Source organism: Gorilla gorilla, chromosome 2, assembly GCF_029281585.2.
Source record: "Gorilla gorilla gorilla isolate KB3781 chromosome 2, NHGRI_mGorGor1-v2.1_pri, whole genome shotgun sequence".
Classification (NCBI taxonomy): Eukaryota; Metazoa; Chordata; class Mammalia; order Primates; family Hominidae; genus Gorilla; species Gorilla gorilla.
In genome coordinates, this window is record NC_086017.1 from 98,525,297 (window position 1) to 98,551,316 (window position 26,020).

The following is a 26,020-nucleotide window of genomic DNA, read 5'->3' on the forward strand; positions in this document are numbered from 1 at the left end:
TTGCTTGTTTTTTAACTGTTGCCAAGAAAATGATTAAAGTTTGTTGTTATTCAGGGTCTGGGTCTGGAAGACAAGTGTGTCTGAAACTTGCCTACTCCATATTTCTACTCAAATAATATAGCTTCTCCAGAGAAGAAAGTTTTATTACTGTGGGAATGAAAATAAAGAAACATAGGGATTAAATTGAATATATTTCTTGGTTTCCTACATTAACTGATTTTGAGGTTATGCCTTCCTTCAGCTGTTGTACCAAGAAAAAAAAGGCAATAAAAAAGTTATACAGTACATTTCCATGATTGATTATATGTTGCGTTAAATACTTAAATACTTAAATGTAGAGTTGTTTTCTTATCAGAGTCTTCAGTTTCAATAGCTTGGTATTTTATTGAACATTCTTATGCATTTTGAAAATGTGATATAAATTAGAAGGTAATCTTATAGACAGAGAATACGTTTTCTTCCTTGTGTAGTTAGGTAGAATTGTGTTAGACTTAGGGTGAAATTATCATGCCATTTCTAGATATAATAGTTGTGATTTAGATGTAAAGTCTTCCTTTTTTATTCATTTTAAACTGATTGTTTATACATGCACCTTATATTTTTATCCAAATGCATTCTTTAAGAAACTAATCACAATGAAATATGAGTGTCTATGTTTTACAGACATTTTCTCCAGCTAGAGTTTTGCTTCTTGTTACCATTTTTATGAAATATGATAGAGATCCCAGCGAAAAAGGACTGTCTTACTTAAAAACAGAAGCGAAGTTTAGACAAACTTTAAAAAAGTAATTTGGGAGGTTTTAACAAAATTTTATAGCTTTTGAGAAACTTTAAAAAATGAATAGCTTTACATTAAAGGAAATACCAGATTTAGAAGGCCAAAATCCATTTATCTCATGTAAGTTTGTCATTCTGGATGGGAATTTGTGTGTGTGTATAATTTCAATATATAAGACACACATGCACACAAACACTAATTAGGTACCATTAATTTCTATTTGGCCTATGAATTTTTTTTTTAATTTTTTCTTTTAGAGACAGGGTCTCACTAGGCTGTTCAGGCTGGTCTCCAACACCTGGCCTCAAGTGATGCTCCTGCCTCAATTTCCTTGTGAGCTGGGATCACAAGCACAAACCACTGTGCCTAGCTTGAAATTTTTATCAAATACTCAAATACATCTCAATATTTTTTTTCTCCTCACAATTACATAACTAAGGGATGCCAATATAGGTTCTCATAGACAAGAAGATACAAACAAAAATAGACTGAATAGAGTTATGAGAGAGGAATCCACATAACTAGAGTTGGTACTATATGAGGCAGTGGTAGTTGTTTTATAATAATAAGAATAGTAATTTACTGATCATGTATGCATTATTGAACATTATACCAAACACTTTATTTACATTTTTACAATTATTTCTCAGAGCAAACTTGAGACACATACTATTGTTATCCTTATTTTACAGAAAAGGAAACTGAGGCTTACAGAAGTTAAATCATCTTCCCAAGATCACAGAGCTAGAAAACAACAGAGTTGAGCTTGTAATTTTGGTCTAGCTAATCTAGATTAAAAAAAAATCAGAATATGACAATTCTTGCATCCCTGTTTTACAGTGCCTTTCCTGATCTTAATGAGTTCTTATAAAATTTTGTTATGTCCCTTAATATAAAGAAGACTGGCTATAATAAAAAATTATTTATTATAATTAATTAAGTTAAAATTGACATATTTTCATTGTAATTTTTTACAATAAAAACTTTACATTTAAGTCTAATTGCTTTAATAATTAGTGCTTAGATACTGTTAAAATTGAAATAAAAATGTACATTTGCTTTTAAAGAATAATGCTAAAATCCAAATTCCCTACCTTAGGTACTCCAGTCTGAAAAAGTTATGAAAATAACACAGATGTATGAGCTTTCAAATTTAATGATTTTAATGCTTTCTTCTTTCTTATGCACATTCAGTACTCAGTCTAGTTATATGAGCTGAGAATATTCTAGCCAGTACAAGGAAGTTTGTAAACATATTGTTTATATTAACTGTCTTGTGTTTGGCACTGCTGCTCATTATAAACATCTGGATTTTACTTCAAATACTTACTTAAAATTGTTGACAGCAATTTTTGATAGTATTAGAAGTGAGAAGACAAAAACGATGAGCTTGATATGAAAAAGAAGAAAGGTTTAGGAGTAGGAATTAGGAAAAAGGAGTGCAAATTGAGAAAAGAAGTGCAGAGATCTGAGTCAAAGAGAAAAGGTCAGGCAGATGAAGAGAAAAGTGTTGGAAGGTATGTAGAGGATGACTGAAAACAGATGCCAGCAACAGTCAGGAGAGAGCCGAGGAGAGGAGATGGTGGTTCTGAAGGTTATTTATTCTTTAAAGATAGAGAAACAGAAATTAGATGGCCTTTTAAGTCCAGAGGGGAAGTCCAAAAAGGACTCTTCTTATCCACCTTTGGAGAAACCATGAAGACACACTCAGTGGGTGTAGACTGCAGGGCCAGCTCATTGCTCTTCACAAAGATGTCATTAATGTTAATATCTACTGAAAAGGGTTGTTGCAGAATAGCAGAGGAATTAATGCACATAGCAAGGACTGAGTAAATGCATGTCTTTATCACTATTATTTTGATTTTATTTCCTTTGCCACTCCCCAGTTTTCTCTGAGTAAAAGCATTTGGAAATTAGAGTAATAAAAAAATAATAAAAGTGTAATGGAATCATCCTGATTTGAGATATTTGTGATACAAAGATCTAAGTAGATTTAAATTTTTTTCTTTGTATTATCAATATAATTTTTAGAAACAACATATGGCAAAATTCTTTACAGTGACAGATAATATTTTTAAAAGAAAATATTGCATGGCTGTCTTTTATAGAGAGATTTTTCAGTTTGTACATTTTAAAACAGAAAATACTGAATAGGTAAAAAAGATAACCAAAAGTTAATGTACCTCTGCTCATAATTAGTTTGCTTTTTCTTGGGATGACTTAAAGAAATGTGCTACAAAGAACAACACTGGAGCTTAAACAAAAAACTTTTAAATTATAAAATAAAGGGTACAAAAATTACATTTATCTTTAAAATTGAAGACCTCTTAAAAGATGACCTAACCTAGCGAAAATTTAGATGAAGATATTAACAGGAGTTTACATCAAAAAGTTCTAAAGCTTATTTTCTAATAAGTGAAAGGTTATGTAATGCTTATACTCAGCAAATTGCAGAAAACTGAAATGTTTCCTGTCATTATGACAATATTTTGGTTTGTTGTCATAACAAGAAAACTAATATCCTGCATTTAGAAGTTTAATATTGCTAGTTATTTGCCAAAGATGATATTTTAAGGTATTTTATTTCATTCTTATCCTAAAATAATTGGCATTTGGCTATTATCAAATACACTGTGATCCATAAATGTTATGTATATGCGTTAACTAGTTTAATGCATTTGGAACAAAATCTGCATTACTGAAATCTAATCATTTTCATTTCAGACGGCTAGGGGTGTTCTGTTAAGTGGAAAACATGAATCAAACAATATGAAGGCAATGTGTAACCTACCAAATTATCCATTGGAGGCTACGTTCTTGATTTTATATAAGCAAAATATCTTGAATTGGACATGCAGTGTAATCAACAGGTCCCTTAATATGTCATGGTTTTCTATAAGGTTCTTCCCTTTGTTTGCACAGCTGCTTTCTAGAGACCTGTGTATCACATTTCACTTAAATTCTTGTCACTGCTGTTTTAAACCTAGTGACCATTTCCTGGAAGAAAGTTACTTTGTGTAAATGTTTGATCTTATGATAATTTGATACACTATTTCATTATCAATGGATAGTTTCCATTTTCCTATAGTTAAGATGTTTAGATTGTCCGAGATGCTGTTAAATTGTGACTTCATTAACGAGTAAGAAATGTTACATTTGCAAATTTTAAGCCAGAGATAATATAATCTATAATATTCTAAAATGTAGTTTCTGCACGTTGGGACGCTGAGGCGGGAGAATCACTTGAGGTCAGGAGTTCAAGACCAGCCTGGCCAACATGGTGAAACCCTGTCTCTAGTAAAAATACCAAAAAAAAAATAATAATAATAATTAGCCAGGCTTGGTGACATGCACCTGTAGTCCCAGCTACTTGGGAGACAAAGGCAGGAGAATTGCTTGAGCTCGGGAGGCATAGTGAGCCAAGATCAAATCACTGCACTCTAGCCTGGGCGACAAAACGAAACTCTGTATCAAAAAAATATAAAATAAAATAAAAGGTAGTTTCTTTCAACCATTTTGTTAGAACTATTATGTCAAGGGGCAAATGCATTTGCAGATTGATTTAATGGCTTTGAAAAGATATCTTATTATTATTTTTTTCTTTTACAGACAGAGTCTCATTCTGTCATCCAGGCTGCAGTGCATTGGGGTGATGATAGCTCACTGCAACCTTGAACTCCTGGGGTCAATTGATCCTCCTGTCCCAGCATCCTGAGTAACTGGGATTACAAGTGTACGATGCCATGCCTGGCTAAATGGTTTTGTTGTTTTGTAGGGATGGGGTCTTGCCTAGCCTGGTCTTGAACTCCCAGTCTCAAACAATCATACTGCACAAGAAACTGATTAGCAAGACACTGTGCTACTTGGTTTCTACCTAGGATGTTTACAATCTTGTTCATTTTAATGGTTTCTTTCTTTCTTTCTTTCTTTCTTTCTTTCTTTCTTTCTTTCTTTCTTTCTTTCTTTCTTTTTCTTTCTTTCTTTCCTTCTTTCTCTCTTTCTTCTTTCTTCTTTCTTTCTCTCTCTCTTTCTTTCTTTCTCTCTCTCTCTCTTTCTCTCCCTCCCTCCCTCTCTCTTTCTCTTCTTTCTTTCTTTCTTTCTTTCTTTCTTTCTTTCTTTCTTTCTTTCTTTCTTCTTTCTTTTTCTTTCTTTCTTCTCCTTTCTTTCTTTCTTTTCTCTCTTTCTTTCTTTCTTTCTTTCTTTCTTTCTTTCTTTCTTTCTTTCTTTCTTTCTTTCTTCTTTTTCTTTCTTTCTTTCTTTCTTGTCCCACTCTATTACCCAGGCTGGAGTGCAATGGCACGATCTTGGCTCACTGCAACCTCTGCCTCATGCCTCAGCCTCCCGAGTAGCTGGGATTACAGGCGCATGCCACCATGCCCAGCTAATTTTTTGTATCTTTAGTAGAGATTGAGTTTCACCATGTTGGCCAGGCTGGTCTCGAACTCCTGACCTTGTGATCTGCCCACCTCAGCCTCCCAAAGTGCTAGGATTACAGGCATGAGCCACCGTGCCTGACCTGATCTCAGTTTCTAGCTGACTGTTTTCCCAGATCTTCAGTTACCCTCAGGGTAAGCTCTACATTTTCTGTAACTGTATAGGAGACCATTCTTTGTTTCCAACTGAATTTTTCCAATAGTCAACACCTGCCCTTCCTTTTTTAGGGTCCAGAGTTAGTTATTGCCACAGTGAATGCTTTTCTTTCATGCTTTTTTGTTTTTCATAGGATGACTTTTCCCTAATACTTAATGGTGAAATGATCCTTCAAAGCAATTCACTGGTCATTTCCTCTTTGAAGCATTTCTGGACTTGTCAGTTGAGAGAGAAGGTCACACCACTTATGAGATGGTGAATGTGGGAATGCGATGAATTCTTGACTTGACGATATACACACATTCGCACACATACACTTCAGCTATTTGAGAGTAACACAGAGAAGAGACTCAAGCTTTTTAACTGTGCTTTTATGTTGAAAAGTTGATGGTCCTTATAATTAACATAATCATTATTATAAGACATTGTTTTCTATTTACTCATAGGATCTGGCATCTTGTAGATTTCTCTATTAACTTTATTAGAACTCCTGTATATGTTCTCACACACAGCACAAGTAAAAGCTGTTTAAAAATATAAATCTTGATAAAATTATCACATTGGATGAATCTGCCAATTTCTCAGGCATGATGAATTATTTTGGTAAATGACCAAGGGAAAATATTTGTAGTACATGTGACTAAAGCTATAAATTATTATATATAATGAGTACTTACACTCATTAACAAAGAGATAAACACATCTATTGAAACATGGGTAAATAAAAATGACCAAGGAGTTAAGAGCAGAGAAACATAAATGGCCAAAATTTAGCTGATATTCAAGTTATGAATATTAAAGCAAGAGGCCATGGGATAGAGGGAAGCAAAGAAATAAATGTTACAAATATTCTAGAGCAAGTGTTTGCAAGGGAGCTAAATGTCACTCATATATTACTGATGGGAATGTTTGGTTGTTTTAATAATTTACTGAAGGGAAATTTAGAAATATGTGTAAAACTCTTAAAAATATAAATTTTTAAAAATAATTCTAATTGTAGAAACTAATCCAAAGAAAGGAAAATGTACAAAAATATTGGTTATGATAATAATCTTCAGAGTCTTGCTTTTAAATAATGGAAAATTATGGGCTATGGACATTGATGAAGATATTATTTGAAAAGGATATATTTAATAACCTGAACATATCTATTATTTCATTCAATAAAGAAAAACTTAGTAGTACAATCTTGTATTTGTATAAAAATGCAGATACATAGTAACGATAGAATGATACATAGGCAGTAACTGAGTCATTTTTGTTTTCTCGATGATATATTTTTCTTTATTTTCTATGTCTTCTACTATGAATATTACACTTATCATCAGAATACTTAAATTATGAATCCCCCAGGTGGTTAGCTATTTCTATGTTTCATAGAACAAAAATATACAATTTTATTTTAAGAATTTATATTACCACACAACTCTATTAGAAGAGGTATTTGGTATTTTCTTAATTAAGTAGATAGGCTAAAATAGTGCATAACTAATTTGATTTCTAAAGCGTTAATTTCAAAAACATAGAAGAACTATATTTGAAATAATTTTCTTTATACCTAAAATATTGTCTAGGGTCAATTGCATGTTTTCCGCATTTCCAGTACTTACCAGTGTCTCAATAAGGAACCTGGTGGAGGGCATTTATTGGAAGATTATTGGACTTGGAGAGGAAGAATGTTAATTGGATAGGATGGAAGCAGTCTTTTTGAGCATTACAACATTTGAGCCTTCTTTTGTATTTGTGATCCTGAGATCCTGGATCCTACACCTTGACAAATGTTTGATTCCTATGCAAAGAGGAACAAAGAGGCTTTATTGGCAGAAAGTCTTGCAATAGAATGTCTATGTCAATGTCTGTTTTGGTCAATGTCTGTATCTATATCTTTATGTGTATTTGTGTATCTGTAACTAGGTATTTATACCTTTATCTCTATCTCTATCTAAACCAATTAATAATTTGTCCTAGGTAACCCCTAGATCCTAGTTTGCCTGTGGTTGCTCTATCAAGAGACAAGTCTGGAAAACCTATGTCCCGTAGTTTCTTTTAAAGTATATAGGGAATCCCTTCTGTTTATGGCAGATAGGCCATATGTATTGCTATAGTCTGAAATTCCTGAATGGAGCTAAGGAGCAACTCCTATTTGGACCTAAATGTTTTGTGTAGCATTATTAAGGATTTCCCACTCCCTAACTCTTTTCACACACAGACATACTAAACTCCAGCTTTTGCCACTTGGAGGTGTTAGTCTACTCACAGCGAACCTGCAGCCTATCTGTAAATTTACAGTCATTGTGGCAAGTCTGAGGTTTTGCCTGGCAAATCAAATGACATGAAATAGTTTCTAATGTATAAGGTATTATTCATGACTTTATAGGTGAGTGAGAACTGAGCTGGCTGTGTAACTGTTATGATACTGTTTATGATTTTGACATATATAAATTCTGTTTATGAATGTTTTTGCAATAGTGGTCTTTCTCCTCCTTTGACTGGTAGGTAGCGTTTAATCATTGAAAAGCTATATACTTCCTGAAAATGTCCTAAAAAAGAGAATATTCTTTGGGGCTTGCCCTCTCTCTCCCTCTCTTCTTCTCTCCTTCCTTCTTCCCTTCTCTCCCTCCCTGCCTCCCTTCTTTCCTTATTTTTAACATACATGATGTATGAGAAAAAAGATAAACTATTTTTGTTTTTATTTGATGAACTTATTTTGTTTTAACTTCCTGAATTATTTTCATTTCAATTATTCAAAGCATGGGCAAAACCAAACATTTTCCTTTTATTTACATATACAGTAACAAGATCATTTTCTTGATTCACTAAGATATATGTTAGCATGTTATTTTCTGTGAATGCTCATGATTTTAAACATGACAAGTGTGCAAAATAAATGCTTTCAGATTATTAACATTCCTTCTCTCAGAAAATAACCTTGTTTGCTAATTTACAAGACCAGTTGTTGTCAACAGTCTTAAATCTTTTTCACTTCAAAGTCCCTGTATCTTCTTTCCTATCCATTTTCTTTCTCATAGGTTTTAGGAAAAATGAAAAAAATTCTTTATTCTAAAGCTTGAATTTTTATCAGTGCTTTGTTTTCATATCTTCCACTTCATGTGTTTGCTCAACTAATCCTCCTGTTATTTGGATTGTGGTGCATGCTATTTCCCCTGCAACCCCCCATGTCCTGTGTGGTTCTTTTCCATCAAACAATCTACCCAAGTGTGTCTCTATTCTAATGAAATCAACCACACTCCACACTTTCCTCAATGATAACTTTTTTCCAAATATACCTTTTTTCTCTTCACGATTGTGAAGAGAAAAAAAGGTATATTTGGAAAAAAGTTATTTTTTATATCGACACACACACACACACACACACACACACGCACACATATATATATAGAGAGAGAGAGAGAAAGAGAGAGAGAGAGAGAGAGAGACAGAGAGAGAGAGAGAGAGAGAGAGAGAGAGAGAGAGTCTCGCTCTGTTGCCCAGGCTGGAGTGCAGTGGTATGATCTCAGCTCACTGCAACCTCCGCCTCCTGGGTTCAAGCAATTCTCCTGCCTCAGCCTCCCAAGTAGCTGGGACTACAGGCTCGCATGACCACGCCTGGCTAACTGTTTTGTATTTTTGTAGAGACAGGGTTTCATCATGTTGGCCAGGCTGTTCTTGAACTCCTGACCTCGAGTGATCCTCCCGCCTCAGCCTCCCAGTGTGCTGGGATTATGGATGTGATCCACCACACCCAGCCTAATATTTTTTAAATAATAAATTTTATTGTGCATATTTAAGGTATACAACATGATGTTATAGGAAATATATAGATAATAAGAAAGGTACTATAGTGAGCAAATTAACATGACTATAATCTCACATAATTACTTTTTTTGGCAAGAGCAGCTAAAATCTTCTCATTTGACATGAATCCTCCATACAGCACAGTTTCGTTACTTATAATTCTCATGTTGTACATTAGATTTGTAGACTTGCTAATCCAACATACTTATATCTTCTGATCTCCACCCTTTCTGCCTCCTCCTGGTAACCACTGTTTTGTTCTCCATCTCTGCGTAGTTGACCTTTTTAAAAAAACATTCTACATATAAAGGAGATCATACAATAATTTTCTTTCTGTGTTTGGGTTATTTCACTCAGCATAATGTCCTTCAGGCTCATCCCTGTGGTGGCAAATAGCAAGATCGGGTTCTTTTTTAGGACTGACTAGTATATAGAGTACAGTTTCTTTTTTTTGTTTTTAATTATTAGTATACTTTAAGTTTTAGTGTACATGTGGAGTACAGTTTCTTTATCCATTCATCCCTCCATCAACGAGTAGGTCATTTTCACAGCTTTGCTATTGTAAATAATGCTGCAATGAACATAAGCAGGTAGGTATCTTTATGAGATAGTGATTTCATTTCCTCTGGGTTTACATCCAGAAGAGGAATTTCTAGTTATATTGTAGTTCTATTTTTAATTTCTTTAGAAATCTCCGTATTGTTTTTTATACTGACTGTGTCAATCTACATTTCCAATAGTGCAAAAAAATGTCCTTTATTTCCCAGCTTTGCCAACATTTGTTCAATCTTTTGACTTTTTGATAATATCCATCTTAACAAATGTAAGGGTGTTATATCAAAGAAGGTTTTTGAAAAATATTTATTATTTATTGAAGTTTATTTTAATTGACAAATAATTGTATATACTTATAGTGTGCAGTGTGATGTTTTGATGTATTCAGTCCTAAAATGGGGGAAATTATGTCATATTTGACAGTATGGAGTGAACCTGGAGAACATTATGCTAAGTGAAATAAGCTAGGCAAGAAAGACAAGTATTGCGTAATCTCAGTTATATGTGAAATTACAGTGGTTTTAATTTGCATTTTCTTGATGATTAACGATGTTGATTGCCTTTTAATATACCTATTGGCCATTTTTATGTCTTCTTTGGAGAAATGTCTATTAAGAGTTTTGCCTATTTTAAACAGGGTTTTTTTTCTGCTATTGAGTTGTATGAGTTCATTATAAATTTTAAATATGAACTATCCTCTTGAGTAAGACAGCAATGAACTCAATAACCTCAGTCATCACCCTTGAAATAATTATAATTTGATTCCACCTAATGTTCCTTAAAAATGTTCCCTAGACATTTATAAATTTTTCTCGCCTTTGTTTCTTTTGTTGCTCCTGTATTGTACCTTTCATTGGTTCTTCTCCCTCTCCTCCTTCTCTTCTTCCTTCCAACTGAGTTAAAATTTTTTTATATGTTACACTCTGGAATCTCTTTCTTTTTTTTTTTTTTTTACCACTTTCTACTTCAGTTACTGAATTTATATTTATTCTTAATTTCCAGAACACTTTCTTCCTTATTTTGCTTCTTGTGGTCTGTTTAGTTTTCTCTTTGTCTTTCATTGCCTCCCTTAAGTCTGGACTACAAATGCCTTAATAATCTTTATAATTTTATACCTGTAATAATTCGCTTTACAATAATTTTTTGAATTGAATTTCCTATTCTTCCTTCTCCTGTGCCTTTAAGATTTTAGAAAACCATCTTTTTTGACTCCAAATTGCTTTTCTGGATGAACTGCTCTGGAATATTCTCTAAAAAGTGGTGACAACAGTGGGATACTGTGAGAGGAAAGAATAATTGCTAACAATTTACCCTGTTTCATACCATGTCAGGTTTCCACCCCTTGCTCCTAATCTCCAATCTTTCTCATATTTTGAACTAGGTTTAGATTTTTTTTTTATACTTCCTCTGCATCCTATGCCCCTGTCATAAGGGAAGAGAGCAGGTATGAGGCTTTATCTGTGGAAGGTTCCAATTTTAAAGTTATTTCTGAGAAAATTTTCCTGAAATTAAAAGCGAAAAAATTATACAGAAGCATGAAAATCAATGGATTTTTACAAAGCATAATATTCTGTAGTTTTGTTAAACAAATCCAATATGTGGAACATATTCAAAGTGTGGCCAAGTTAGGCTGACTCAGCACTCCACATGCTAAGCCCACAGTTACTGAGCTTGTCAAGGTGAGGATAGAGAATATAGACATCTTTTGAATACAGCTGCAAGGTGATGCTGTTTGGCTTCTGGATGGATTCCTACAGAGCTCATGGATAGAGTTTCTTCAAGTTCACTACAGTAACATGTCTGTACATTTGGTCGACGACTCAATTACAGGTGAAAATGGCAGAATTTACTCAAATCCCTTATTTGGAATAGAGAATTGTAGAGCTCAGTTCTGGAAATAGTAGCCTAGGAATTATGTTTATTTTTGTTTTTGTCTGCGTTAGAACATAGTCCTCTCAGGATTACTTTTCTTCAGGGAATAAAAAAGGCACATAGCCTACAAGATTGGTTAGCATTAAATTTGCTCACATTTCTATCTCTAACAGTCATTGAAATAGCCAGTGTTTTAGTTTTCATAAAACTTCTCTTGGTGAGAGGCTCTTTTATGTGTAGGAATACATATCAATTAGTTTGCATGTTTGTGCATGTATGACAGATAAAAGGTTTGGAGAAGGTAGTCTTAAAGTATAAATCTGAGAGATATTATTGTGGGTTTATATTTGTATAAAAGTGAGAGCTGAATACCTGAGCTTGACGAGGCAGAAATTTCGGGTACTTATGTCAAGTACTCAAGTCAAGCTACAAGATAAGCCTCAGATCAGAGGTTTCTTCTGAAGCCTTCTGTACAACTGAACTGGAGAAACTTATGAAGTTGGTTCCCAAAAGAGAGTTATTCTCTTAGAATGATCAATCTCTGAACTTAGTGCACTAAGAATTAAATCTAAGAAAATCTCTAAATTGAAATCTCTTGAGTTATAAAAAATTAATACAGGCCTAATGGTATTTTAGATATTGAGAGTTTGGCAGGCAGGGGTTGATATGGTCACAGTTTAAAACAAACAATGCTAGGTTGCTCTGGACTGAAATAAAAAGAAACAATTTTATATTGCATATTCTGAGTATTAAGTTAAGTAGAAGCTGCTAGAAAATTAAATCTGTACATACAACAAGAATATTGAACATGTATAAATACTAAATGCATCTTCACTGATATTTAAGACATCTATACATTATTTGTATTTTTATTGTATGGGTTCCCTGAAGGACTATATCTTAGATTTCTTTTGAACTTGGAAGGTCCACCTATTTTTGTTTTGATGGTTTATTGAGAAAACAAAGCATTTGCCTCATTGTACCCTGTACTGTTCAGAAAGTCTTACTTTGAAACATTAGCTGAGTTTGACTGGTGGGACTCTGTTTTATACCAGCTTTATGTTTATTGATTTGTAAGCATTTTGCTCCCAGACACTTGACTGCAGATGGCAGGTATACTCCCTTACATGGAACTACTACAATTGGTTGATTCATTTGTCTACTGATGGATAGTAGATTAATTACAGTTTTTGACTATTCAAAAAAGCTGCAATGAACATATATTTTAAGTCTTTATATGAGCATATGCTTTCATTTGGGTAAATACAAGGAGTGGAATGGCTAGATTATATGGTACATGTATATTTAACTTTTAAAGAAAGGATAAAATGTTTTCCAAACTTCTAGTACTATTTTATACTCCCACCAGCAGTGTATGAGAGTTTCAGTTCCTCCACATCTTTGTAACACTTAGTTTGGTCAACCTTTTAAATTTTAGTTATTCAAGAAGTTATTTAGTGTTATCCCATGTGATTTTAATTTGGATTCCTCTAAAGACTAATGATATTGACATCTTTTCATGTACTTACATCCCATTCCAAATCATCTTTGGAGAACTGTTCAAATATTTAGCTAATTTTTTATTTGATTGCTTGCTTTGCAATTGAATTTTGAGAGTTTTCTCTATATATGCTTGATACAAGTCTTTATTAGATAATGCTTTGCAAATATTACTCTATTTTTATGTTTTTTTCATTTTCTTCACAGTGTCTTATGAAGAGAGGAAGTTTTAAATTTTGATAAAGTTCAATTTATTCGTTTGTTCTTTTACTGATTGAGCTTTTGATTTCACATCTAAAAATCTATGCTTAACCCCAAATCACAAACTTTAAAAAAATTTTTGTTCCAGAACTTATATTGTTTTAGGTTTTACAGTAGATCCATGATCTCATTATGAATTGATTTTTGTATTTACTTTGAGGTATGAATCACATTTCTTTTTTATACGTGTCTTTTTTCCAGTTTTATTGATGTATAATTGATAAATAAAGTTATACGTATTTAGGGTCTACAATGTAATATTTTGATATATGTATACATTGTGAAGTAATTACAGTAACAAAGCTAATTAGCATATCTATCAACTCATAGTTACCATTATTTTGTGTGTGTGTGGTGAGAACACATCAGAACTACTTCCTTTCAAATTTCAACTATACAGTGCATTATTATTAACCTCTTATACCCTTTGACCAATATCTCCCATTTTCCCTTATCCCTTAGTCCTTTGTATCTGTCATTCTACTCTGTTACTGTGTGTTTGACCTTTTATTAGGTTTCACATATAAGTGAGATCATGCATATTTGTCTTTCTGAGTCTGTCTTATTTCACTTAGTGTAATGTCTTCTGGCCTTATCCATGTTGTTGCAAATGGAAGGATTTCCTTCTTTTTTAGGGCTGAATAATATTCCATTGTTTGTACACACACACACACATCACATTTTCTCTATACATTCATCTACTGACTGACTCAGAATGGTTTTCATATCTTGGCTATTACACATAATGCTGCAATCTCTTGGAGATGCCAATTTAATTTATTTTGGTATATACCTAGAAGTGGAATTGCTTGATCATATGGTATTTCTGTTCTTAAATTTTTTAGGAACCTCCATACTATTTTCTACAATGGCTATATCAATTTATATACATACCAGTAGGTTCTTTTTTCCCCACATCCTTGCCAACATTTATCTTTTGACTTTTTGATAAAAGCCATTCTGACAGGTGACAAGTGTTATCTCATTGTAGTTTTTGATTTTCGTTTCCTTGATGATTAGTGATGTTGAACATCTTTTCATATACCTGCTGACTATATGTATATTTTCTTTTGAGAAACGTTTATTCAGGTCCTTTGCCTATTTTTCAATTGGCTATTTTTTTTCTATTGAGTTGTGTAAGTTTCTTATGTATTTTGGATATTAACTGTTTATCAGATATATGGTTTGCACATATTTTCTCTTATTCTGTGAGCTACCTTTTCATTTTATTGATTGTTTCCTTTGTTATGCAAGAATTTTTCAGTTTGCTGTAGTCCTACTTATTTAGTTTTGCTTTTGTCATCTGTGCCTTTGGCATCATATAAAAAATCATTACTAAAACTAACATCATGGAGATTTTTTCTATGTATTTTTGTAGGAGTTTTATGGTTTCAGGTACACTTAAGTCTTTAATCCATTATGAATTAATTGATTTTTGTGTAAGGTCTAAGAGAAGGGTCCTATTTAATGATTTTTTTTTTGCGTGTGGATATCCAGTTTTCATAACATTATTTATTTAAGAGTCCATTATTTCCCCATATTCTTAGTACCTTTGTTGAAAATTGATTGACTGCATACGTATGTGTTTATATCTGGGCTTTCCAATCTGTTCCATTGGCTTATGTGTCTAATTTTATGCTGGTACCATACTGTTTTGATTACTGTAGATTTGTAATATAGTATGAAATCAGGAAGTGTGCTTACTCCAATTACTTCTGTTCAAGATTGCTTTAGCTATCAGGATATTTTATGTTTCCATGAATTTTGCAATTGCTTTTTCTATTTCTGCAAGCAATACTGTTGGAATTTTGATATGGCTTCCAGTGGATTTGTAGATTTTTTGGGTAGTTTGAACATTTGAACAATATTCCTTCTTTCAATCCATGAACATGAGATATTTTTCCACTTATTTGAGTTTTCGCCAATTCTTTAATCAGCTGTTTTATACTTTTCAGTGAGTAGAACTTTCATCTCCTTGGTTAATTTTTTTTGTAAGTATTTTATTCTGTTTCACGCTATTGTAAATGCTGTTATTTTTCTTTATTTCTTTTTTGGACAGTTTGCTGTTAATGTATAAAAATGCAGATGATTTTTGTATGTTTATTTTGTATCCTACAACTTTACTGAATTTACTTGTTCTAATAGTTTTTGGGGTGGGCTTTAGGGTTTTCTATGTATGATTATGTTATCTGCAGAGACAATTTTACTTCTTCCTTTCCATTTTTTTTTTGCAGATGTGCATCCAATTATTACAGAACCATTTGTAAATACTGATTTTTTTCTCCACTGAATTGCTTATACACTTTTGTCAAAAAATCTGCTGTTTTAATACATGTGTCTTTTTCCCAACTTTGTATTTTGTTCCATTTACTTGTTTGTCTACCTTTATGCTAATACTAGACTGTTTTGGCTATTGCTGTCTTTTAATAAGACTTGACATCAGGTAATTGTTGGTCTTTCAGCTTTTTTCCTTTACAAAGTTTTCTTGAGTAGATATTCAAACTTTTTTGCATTCCAACCCTTCACCCAGATTTTTCTTGTATTAACATCTAAACATCTAATATACCAGGGTATGTTTATAAAAAAAATAAATAACAGGGGTACAATATCCTTAACAGACTTTAATAGCATTTTACCATTTTTTTCCTATGAAGGGCTTTTTACTGAGCGAGGATTCAATATAGAATATCATTTTGCATTTAGTCATTAGGTTTAAATTTCTCCAATCTGTGAATATTCTGTTTCCTTAATTTTTACTGACTTTGACACTTTTAAAGAGTACTGTTAAAATATTTTGTCAAATTTGGTCTTGTCTGGTGTTTTCCTATGAAAAGACTGGGTTTATGAATTTGGGGGAAGTGTATTTTACGTTTTACATATTGTTGGATTTGACTGGCTAAAATTTGCCTTACCTTTTTTAATCTATATTTATAAGAAATATTGATGCATAGTTGCTTTTTAAAAAATCGACTGGGTATGGTGGCTCACCCCTGTAATCCCAGCACTTTGGGAGGCCGAGGTGGATGGATCACCTGAGGTCAGGCATTTGAGACAAGCCTGGCAAACATGGTGAAACCCAGTCTCTACTAAAAATATAAAAAATTAGCTGGGCATGGTGGCAGTCTCCTGTGATCCCAGCTACTCAGGAGGCTGAGGCAGGAGAATTGCTTGAACTGGGAGGCAGAGGTTGCAGTGAGCCGAGATCGTGCTATTGCACTCTAGCTTGGGTGAAAGAGTGAGACTCGGTCTTAAAATAAAATAAAATAAAATAAAATAAAATAAAATAAAATAAAATAAAATCTAGTAGTTTTTAACATAGATTGAGTTGAAAATAAATCCTCCATTTTAATTTTCTGAAATAGTTTGTGTAGAATTGGCATTATTTCTTTCTTAAAGACTTGATAGGGTCATCAACAAAGTCATCAGACTCTGAAATTTCTTTTATGGGAAGCCTTTAAACTCAAATTCAACTTATTTACTAGAGATAGGGGATTTTAGGTTTTCTATTTGTTCTTGAGTGAGCTTTGGAAATTTGTGTCTTTCAAGAAATATCTCTCTTTCATATGAGTTGTCTCATTTATTGGCATAATATTCTTCATGTTTTTTTGGTTATCCTTTTTAATATCAGTAGTGTGTAGTGTCTGCAGTAACATCACCTCTCTTAATCCTGATATTTGTAATTGTGTCTTTTTTTTTTTTTTTTTTTTTTTTTGAGACGGAGTCTTGCTCTGTCACCCAGGCTTGAGTGCAGTGGCTTGATCTTGGCTCACTGCCTCCTCCGCCTCTCGAGTTCAAGCAATTCTCCTGCCTCAGGCATCTGAGTAGCTGGGATTACAGGCATGTGCCACCATGCCTGGCTAATTTTTGTGTTTTTAGTAGAGATGGGGTTTTGCCATGTTGGCCAGGCCGGTCTCGAACTCCTTATCTCAAGTGATCCTCTCGCCTTGGCCTTCCAAAATGTTGAGACTACAGGCGTAAGACACCATGCCCGGCCCTCTTTGTTTTTAATTCTTTATCTGTGTGGCCAAATGTTTTCAATTTTATTTATTTTCTGAAAGAATCACCTATCAATATACTTGATTATCTAGTTTCCATCTCATTGGCTTCTCCTTTAATCTCTACTATTTTCTTTCTTCTACTTAATTTTAGTTTAATGTGTTCTTTTTTTTTATTTCTTAAGGAGGAAGCTAATGTCATTAATTTGAGAACTTCCTGCCTTTTCGATACTGTCATTTATTGCTACAGATAGCTCCCCTTCCTATGTTCAGCTTCAGGAACATCCCACACATTCTTGATACACCGTATATAATGTATATGTAGTATAAATATGAAACGTATTCACAGATATTTCTGGTATTAATTAATTATTTAATGTCATTGCTAAATCTGAGAGCATACTGCGCATTATTTGAACTCACTTAAATTTATTGACACTTGTTGTATGGTTTACAATATTGCTGTGAATATTCCATGTCCACTTAAAAGAACAATTTGGAGTTGAATATTCTATGAATATCAGTTAGCTCAAGTTAGTTGATGGCATTTTTGAAATTTTATATACCCTTACTGATTTCCTGCTTATTCCTATTTATTAATGAAAAAGAGTTATTGCAATTTCCAGTGATAAGTTTTCTATTTATTAGGAATATGTCTTGAAAAAGGAAGTAGGATGAAGTAGCAAGGAGCATCTGTGCATTAACAGGGAAGTAAAAAATACGAAAGAACTACACATAGAAAACTGTGGCCTTTCCTGGATTACTAGGCATTTATCTCTTCTCCTCAAAACTTTCAAGTACCCTCTCATATTTGCAATAGTATGCCTGTGTTTTTATTGAATTTTTAGAGATAATTATATATGAAGTATCCATGATCATCATAAATCCTGTTAAATATCGGTATTGAAGAAAATTTGTGACCCATATGTATTTACTCAGTAAGCAATGACTTCATTTCCTGAATTTTAATATATTATTGATTCTATTAAGTTTTCTATATTCTAAATTAGGGTTTTAATAATATAATATGCATGTAGAGGGAATTTAATTTCTGCCTTTTCAAAGGTTGTGTCTCATTTTTTATTTTTGTTTTGTTTTGTTTTCTTCTTTAATACATTGGCCAGATTTTCCTAAACAATGTCAAATGTAGTAGTGATAGTAAATATGCTAATCTTTTATCAACTTGTAGTGGGACTAGCTCACATTTAACTACCATGTGAATAGTTTGTTTTTGCTTTCATATGTTTGTTATCATTAAGTAACTAGCTTTTCTTAGTAGTTTACAGAGTTTTATGAGAAATGGAGGTTGGATTTTATCAAATGAGTGTTTAAAACATCTATTAAGATTTATTTGTGAATTATGAAAATGACAAAGTATAGTGCTTCCTAATAATATAATATCATTGTTTTTTTTTAAGATCAACTTGGGTCACAATAGACTATTTTATTATACTGTTAAATTTAGTGTTTTATTTTATTTGGGAATTTCTGCGAATGAATTAAGTGAATTGCTCTATTCCTTTTAAACATTGAACTATTTTTATCATGTTTTAATGTCTGAATGACATACAGCAGTTTCATAGAACAAATGGATAATTTTTCCATATTTATGGTACTCTGAAAATGTTCATATAACATTATAAATATCTGTTTATTCAAAGTTTGAAGGAACTCAATTATAAAAATAATTTGGACTATTTCAGTTAATTCTTTCATGGTGGTATTTTTTTTCTCCCATATTTATAGCCTCATTGAATTTTCTCCCATTTTTTAGTTATCTGTATGTAATATTTACATGCTTCTAGCAAAACACTTTCTTTGAAATGGAAGTGTCATTTTGCTAAGTCTGAAACTGGGACACATTCAGAAATGCTATTTTTCTCTGGTTTCTGTCTCAAATAGGCTCTTGTTAGTTCAATTTGTTTTGAATTTGATTATTCCTCTTTATATGATAGCAGGATTTAAACATTACATTCTTCACTACCTGCCCCCACCTCACTCTCCAACTCTCTCTCGTTAAGTTTTCCTCACATCTGAATACCAGATCTTGGTTTACTCTTTAATGTTTCACCTTTCAGTGCAATTTTGTTTCGGATGTGTCTTTTTAAATTAGCATCATCATCATTTTTTATACTTTTTATTGAAGTAAAGGAACAAAAATACACCTACTGTAAGTGTTAAAGCTCCATTATCACTAAGTGAATTCATCTATGCAATCTTCATCCAGATCAGGAAACAGAACATTATCAGTATCTCCAACTCTCTACCTCCTCAAGTGTATTATTATCCTGACTATAAAATTAGGAAGTATTTTTTGTGTGTATGATTCTTTTTATTCAACATTTTGAGGCTGGATGCCATGGCTCACACCTGTAATCAATCCCAGCACTTTGGGAGGCCAAGGCGGGTAGATCACCCAAAGTCAGGAGTTCAAGACCAACCTGACCAACATGGCGAAATCCCATCTCTACTAAATACAAAAAATTAGCTGGGCGTGGTGGTGCATGCCTGTAATTCCAGCTGCTTGGGAGGCTGAGGCAGGAGAATTGCTGGAACCCAGGTGGCAGAGGTTGCAGTGAGCCAAGATTGCACCATTGCACTCCGACATGGGCAACAAGAGTGAAACTCCGTCTCAAAAAAGAAAAAAAGAAACATTATTTTGTAGTTGTATCGTGCTATATATTCTGTTAATTTTCATTGTTGTTTCGTAATTACTGAAGAACTATATTACGATTTATTTACATATTCTGCTATTGATTGACAGTTGATTACAGTTTGGAATATAAACTTCTTAAAATGTATAAAAAATACTAATTTAGGTCAGGTACAGTGGCTCACGCCTGTAATCCCAGCAGTTTGGGAGGCCGAGGTGGGTGGATCATGAGGTCAGGAGATCGAGACCATTCTGGCTAACACGGTGAAACCCCGTCTCTACTAAAAACACAAAAAATTAGCCGGGCGTGGTGGCGAGCGCCTGTAGTCCCAGCTACTCGGGAGGCTGAAGCAGGAGAATGGCGTGAACCTGGGAGGCGGAGCTTGCAGTGAGCGGAAATCAAGCCACTGCACTCCAGCCTGGGTGACAGAGCGAGACTCTGTTTCAAAAATAAAATAAAATAAAAAATACTAATTTAATACTCTGTTTAAGAAATCTTTGCATGCTCCAAATCCATTAAGTTATTTCATTTTGCCATCTAGAAGCTTGGTAGAATAGTCTGTAGTATATTGTAGCATGTGCATTTTCTTCCCTCACCCCAGGTCCAACAAGCACGAGAAACCTCAGTGTTTATTACTCACACAAGCATATGCAAAGCAAGGAAAATATTTGAGTGAGCAGCTGTGGTGTCTCACCAGTAAGAGTTTGCTTTTATATGTCTCACAGGAAAGAAGGGGAAGAGAGAGAGTGAGATCATGTTGGAAAGATATACAGAAATTCCTATGATTATACAGTCTAGATAAGATGTGCCTGTAATGGTGGCATTCTACAGAAAACAGTGAATTAAGATATGGAAGTGATCAAATCAACAGGTCTTGGTGTCTAAATGGCTTGGGAGGGTGAAGCTGCCAGGGATGATTTCAAAGAGTCTAAATTAAATGACTAAGTGTTTGGAACTGAGACAGAAGATATAGAAAAAGACTTCTCTGGAAAGAGAAATAACTTTATTAAATTTTTATTGTTTTGTGTTTGAATTGTCTTTGGAACTTTTGGATAACGAAGTTTGATTATTTGGAAATACTGTTTGGAACCTCAAGAGATAAGCCAGGACTAGAAGCAAAAAATTAAGAAGTTAATGATATGTAACTAATACTGTTGGTACTTGGAAAATTCCAAAAAGAACGATGTAAGGCTTGAAAAACAAGTGAATTATGGTACTAATAAGATATACTTTAAAAATAAATGCAAAGAAAAAGTTACTATGTGAAAAGTCACCTTGACATAAAGAGAAATTTCTAGCAATGATAGAGTTGATAGTAAATTAATTGGGTAAGTTGGCATGTATAAGAAATAAATTTGTCCATCAGAAATTGGGTTGGTAAGTTATGGAAACATAGAAAGAGTCATGGAACTTCTCATTCTTCCAGGGCCTCAGGCCAACGACTTAATTGACTGATTTCAGAATCTGTTGTGATCACTTTAGTTTTTTTTTTTTTTTGTATCATGTATCTTTATTTAAAACCTGAAGAATCAACCTTGGACCCTGAAAAATAAAATTGTGTGGCATGACACCCTGTGAATTGCCTTTAAGAGGTAGCATAGGTTGCTTTGTTGAGTGATAAATGCTTGTATCACTTTAGGCCAGCTACAAGGTTCTGTCTTTTTAGGAAGCTTCTATAGTTCATTTAAAAATCGTAAACATCGCCCACTTTTTGATGGGGTTGTAATAACAGACACTTCTCAAAAGAAGACATTTATGCAGCCAAAAAACACATGAAAAAATGCTCATCATCACTGGCCATCAGAGAAATGCAAATCAAAACCACAATGAGATACCATCTCACACCAGTTAGAATGGCGATCATTAAAAAGTCAGGAAACAACAGGTGTTGGAGAGGATGTGGAGAAATAGAAACACTTTTACACTGTTGGTGGGACTGTAAACTAGTTCAACCATTGTGGAAGTTGGTGTGGTGATTCCTCAGGGATCTAGAACTAGAAATACCATTTGACCCAGCTATCCCATTACTGGGTATATACCCAAAGGATTATAAATCATGCTGCTATAAAGACACATGCACACGTATGTTTATTGCAGCACTATTCACAATAGCAAAGACTTGGAAACAACCCAAATGTCCAACAATGATAGACTGGACTAAGAAAATGTGGCACATATACACCATGGAATATTATGCAGCCATAAAAAATGATGAGTTCATGTCCTTTGTAGGGACATGGATGAAGCTGGAAACCATCATTCTCAGCAAACTATTGCAAGGACAAAAAACCAAACACCACATGTTCTCACTCATAGGTGGGAATTGAACAATGAGAACACACGGACACAGGAAGGGGAACATCACACACCGGGGACTGTTGTGGGGTGGGGGGAGGGGGAGGGATAGCATTAGGAGATATACCTAATGCTAAATGACGAGTTAATGGGTGCAGCACACCAACATGGCACATGTGTACATATGTAACAAACCTGCATGTTGTGCACATGTACCCTAAAACTTAAGGTATAATTATATATATATATATATATATATATATATATAAAATCCTAAACATCACCGATGTGATTACTTAGGAATAAACTGAAAAGAGAAGAGACCTGGTAATATAACTCTTAGAATTATATTAGGGTGGGAGCAAAAGAAATAAATTCAGTGAAGACTTGGAAAAAAAATAAGAGGATAAGGGTAGAGAATCAGAGTGTGGAGAAATAATGGATAACAATGAAACAGGAGTTTTAAAAGGGTATAGTCAAAAGTTTCAATGCTGCAGTGGTGACACATAAGAACTAAAAATATGCGATAGACTTTTGTAAGTAAACTAAAAGATGATAGTCATGGGTAACTGAATCTGAACTGAAAAGAAACATTTGAAGCTTTCTTTTTATTTTTCTCTGAGTTTTTTTTACACAAAAACTTATCACAGATTTTTGTTTGTTTTACAAATGCAATAATTAAAAGAGCACCAGTGATAACTACTGCATTTTATTGAGCATCTATAGTATCTTGGCACTGTTAGAATATATATATGTTTGTTTATTCTTTAGCCCAATAAGTTAAATATCATATTTGTCTATTTTACAGATGGTGAATGGGGGTTTTGAAAGTTTAATTCAAAAGATATGCATAGTGATGCACTAAGTGGCTGCAGCACATGTAGTGGCTGGAATTTGACATAACATCTGTGCTCTAGTCACTACAAGAAAGTACTTAAGAAAATTAATATTTCTATCAGGACCTCTTCTGACCTCTCCTTACTATTTTGTTAACAGGCATTATTTACTCAGGAGAAAAAAGTATAGGAAACTAAAGAAAATACTGAAGATAATCTCAAATGGTGACAATCTTTTTCAATCTCATCTACACTTCAATTTGGGAATAGTCTATAATATTTGAGAATTAACAGAAATATTGCAAGATAAAAGCTAGCAACTGCTATGTAAAAGTATCCATTTTCCATGGATTCCCGCTAAAAGACTAATAGTTACTAAATCATCCCCACAAGCCAACTGCTTTTAAAAAGACCTCTACTACAACACAAGATGGTGCCACTAGCATATTATGGTCAACACTTTGTGCCATTAGAATACTTCTACCAACTGTCCTCAGCCAATACATTAACACATCAACATACAGGTGAAAAACTAAATCAATTCAATAACCAACCTATGGCCAAAGTGCAATCCCATGGCAATCACTCTGCAGCACCTTCACTGGGCTCCAATAGGAAGGTCCAGAGATGCTCAGTATTGCCTTCTCCCAAATCTCAGGACAAAATTTCACAGAGCTTCTGTGATAGGATTCTGAATTCACCATTGTTCCATGCCAAGCATCAGAACACATCTTCAATAGGCCTCCACTGGAGAAGTTCATTGTGGCCTGCTCAAAGAGCCCTGAACTCTCATTTGTTGCACTCCAAAGCTCAACCAACATCTTCATCTGACCTCAACATGACATCATCACTGGAGCTCAATCAAACAGCCCTGAGTTCACAATTACCCTTCTGTAAACCTCAAACAACATCTTCAAGCCTAGATGTTTGCTGGAGATCACCTTCATTGAAGTCTCATCAAAAAGTCTCAAGTTCATCATTATTTCACCTCCAAAATCAAGAAATACCTTCCATAAACGTCATTTGGACATCATCTTCCTTGGGGCCCAAACGAAAAGCCCTTAGCTCGACATTGCTTCAATCCAAACCTCAGAAAACATCCTCATTGGACTACCTTTGGACATCTTCATTGCAGCGCAATCAAAGATCTTTGAGTTCACCATCACTCAACACAAAACTTCAAACAAGTGACTTATTTTGGACATCACCTTCCTTCAAACCCAATCAAATGGCTCTTACCTCTCCATTACTTGACTCTAGGCTTCAGAAAACACCTATATTGAACTCTAACCCCACTATTGGAAGCTTACCAGTGTCCTATTCAAAAGCAAGGCAATCTGCATCATCATATTTTGTCCACCCATCTGAGAATTTACCATTGTTTCAGCTCAATTCTCAGTCAATGTTTATGCTTGATTGTAACTTCCAGACCACGAATTCACCTGTCTATCACTCCAAGTTTCAGAATACCACTTCACCAAATGGCAAACACAGAGACACACATCTACCAGCACCCCATCCAAAAACAAACGTCTCAGGTCAATTATTATCAAGCTCCAAACACTGCACCAGGAACACAGGTGCTTCAACATTAGGTTTCGGACTCCAGAGTAAAAGCAGCTTTCAGTTTTCTCCAAAGACAGAATCAAATAAAGAAATTCCTTGGACTTTAAAGTATAGTCAGCCCTGTATTGTTAAAGGTGGAACTGTCCCTGATGATGTTGTAAATAAAATTGTCAATTCTATCTCGAATACCAGAATACAGAGGGATCTCTGTAGGCAGATTTTGTTTAGAAGGATGAGGGGAAGGCCAAATCCTCATCCTGGTCCTCGCTTGTCATCAAATTATGTGTTTTGCTTAGCTTGTGCTTCCTGCCTAAAATCTTCATGTAACCATCTTAGAGGAAAGAAAAATCCTCATTGTGCAACACTTTCTGTCATACCAACACCTGAGGCCAATTCTGAGGGCAAAATAGAAGTGAAATTAGTTCTTATCCTTTCTGTACCAGAGACTTTCTCATCTTGTCTCCCATTCCCTATGAAAGAAACCCAGCCTAATGAAGCCCCTGAAGACAACCTTGAAGGAGTAGAGAAGATACAGCAGTTTTTCCCCACATCTGAACGGGATATCCAGGGACTTAATATGAAGCAAATATGGTGGGCGGTAGCCCCCGAAAACAAAGTTATAGGCCAACAGCCCCAGACTATTGACTCGCTGTTTTATGTTAAAAAAAATAATTCTCAGCCACAATCCCTGCTCCCATCCTCCTCCTCCTCCACTTCCTCCTCCTCCACCACCTCCTCCTCCTCCTCTGTTGCCTCTGCCTCTTCTGACTCCTCTTCTTCATCTTCTTCCTCCTCTTCCTTTTCCATCTCATCCTCTTCCTCTCCTTCCAAAGAGTTTATGACCCTCACTTTCTCACGTCCTGTATTCCGTAAGGTACTTAGCTACCATCGGTTGCCTGCAGGGGTCTCCTGGCTTGAGTTTATATATAGCAAAGATTACCAGCTGCAACCGAGAAAACCAAATCGAAGCCAATCATCATCTCTTAAAACAAAGCCTGTGAGGAACAACAACACAGTAAAATGGAGAAAGGGAGCAAACACACTGTTCAAATTTTTCCGGACAAAATGAGAAAATGTGATTAAATTAACGTTTAGTCTGTTTGAAGGCATTGATCTCTTAGTTCTTTGAGACTAGTGTTTGATTTCCAGGGAACTATTATCCTAAGGTCTATTTTCTAGTTAAATAATGGACTGTGATCTTCTAGAAGCCCAAAACTGAATCCTGTGTTTTTGACTGAATGTCTGGCTTATAGTAGCCACTTTGTAATTATTGTTGAATGAATTTAACATAGTTGGCCATAGACCAGAAATACTTCATCTGTC

The 26,020-nt window shown here is 34.2% G+C and overlaps 1 protein-coding gene across 2 annotated transcripts in view; it reads left to right on the forward strand.

Annotated features, from left to right (window-relative positions):
- CSNK2A2IP (casein kinase 2 subunit alpha' interacting protein) overlaps window positions 1-25,802 on the forward strand; it is a 128,353-nt gene extending 102,551 nt beyond the window's left edge. For both annotated transcript variants that reach the window (XM_019022919.4, XM_055381733.2), the window contains one exon: window positions 23,292-25,802. In XM_019022919.4, coding sequence (XP_018878464.3) covers window positions 23,562-25,766 — 2,205 coding nt within the window. In that variant the 5' untranslated portion in view covers window positions 23,292-23,561 and the 3' untranslated portion in view covers window positions 25,767-25,802. The remainder of the gene's footprint in view (window positions 1-23,291) is intronic.
- The last annotated feature ends 218 nt before the right edge of the window (window positions 25,803-26,020 follow it).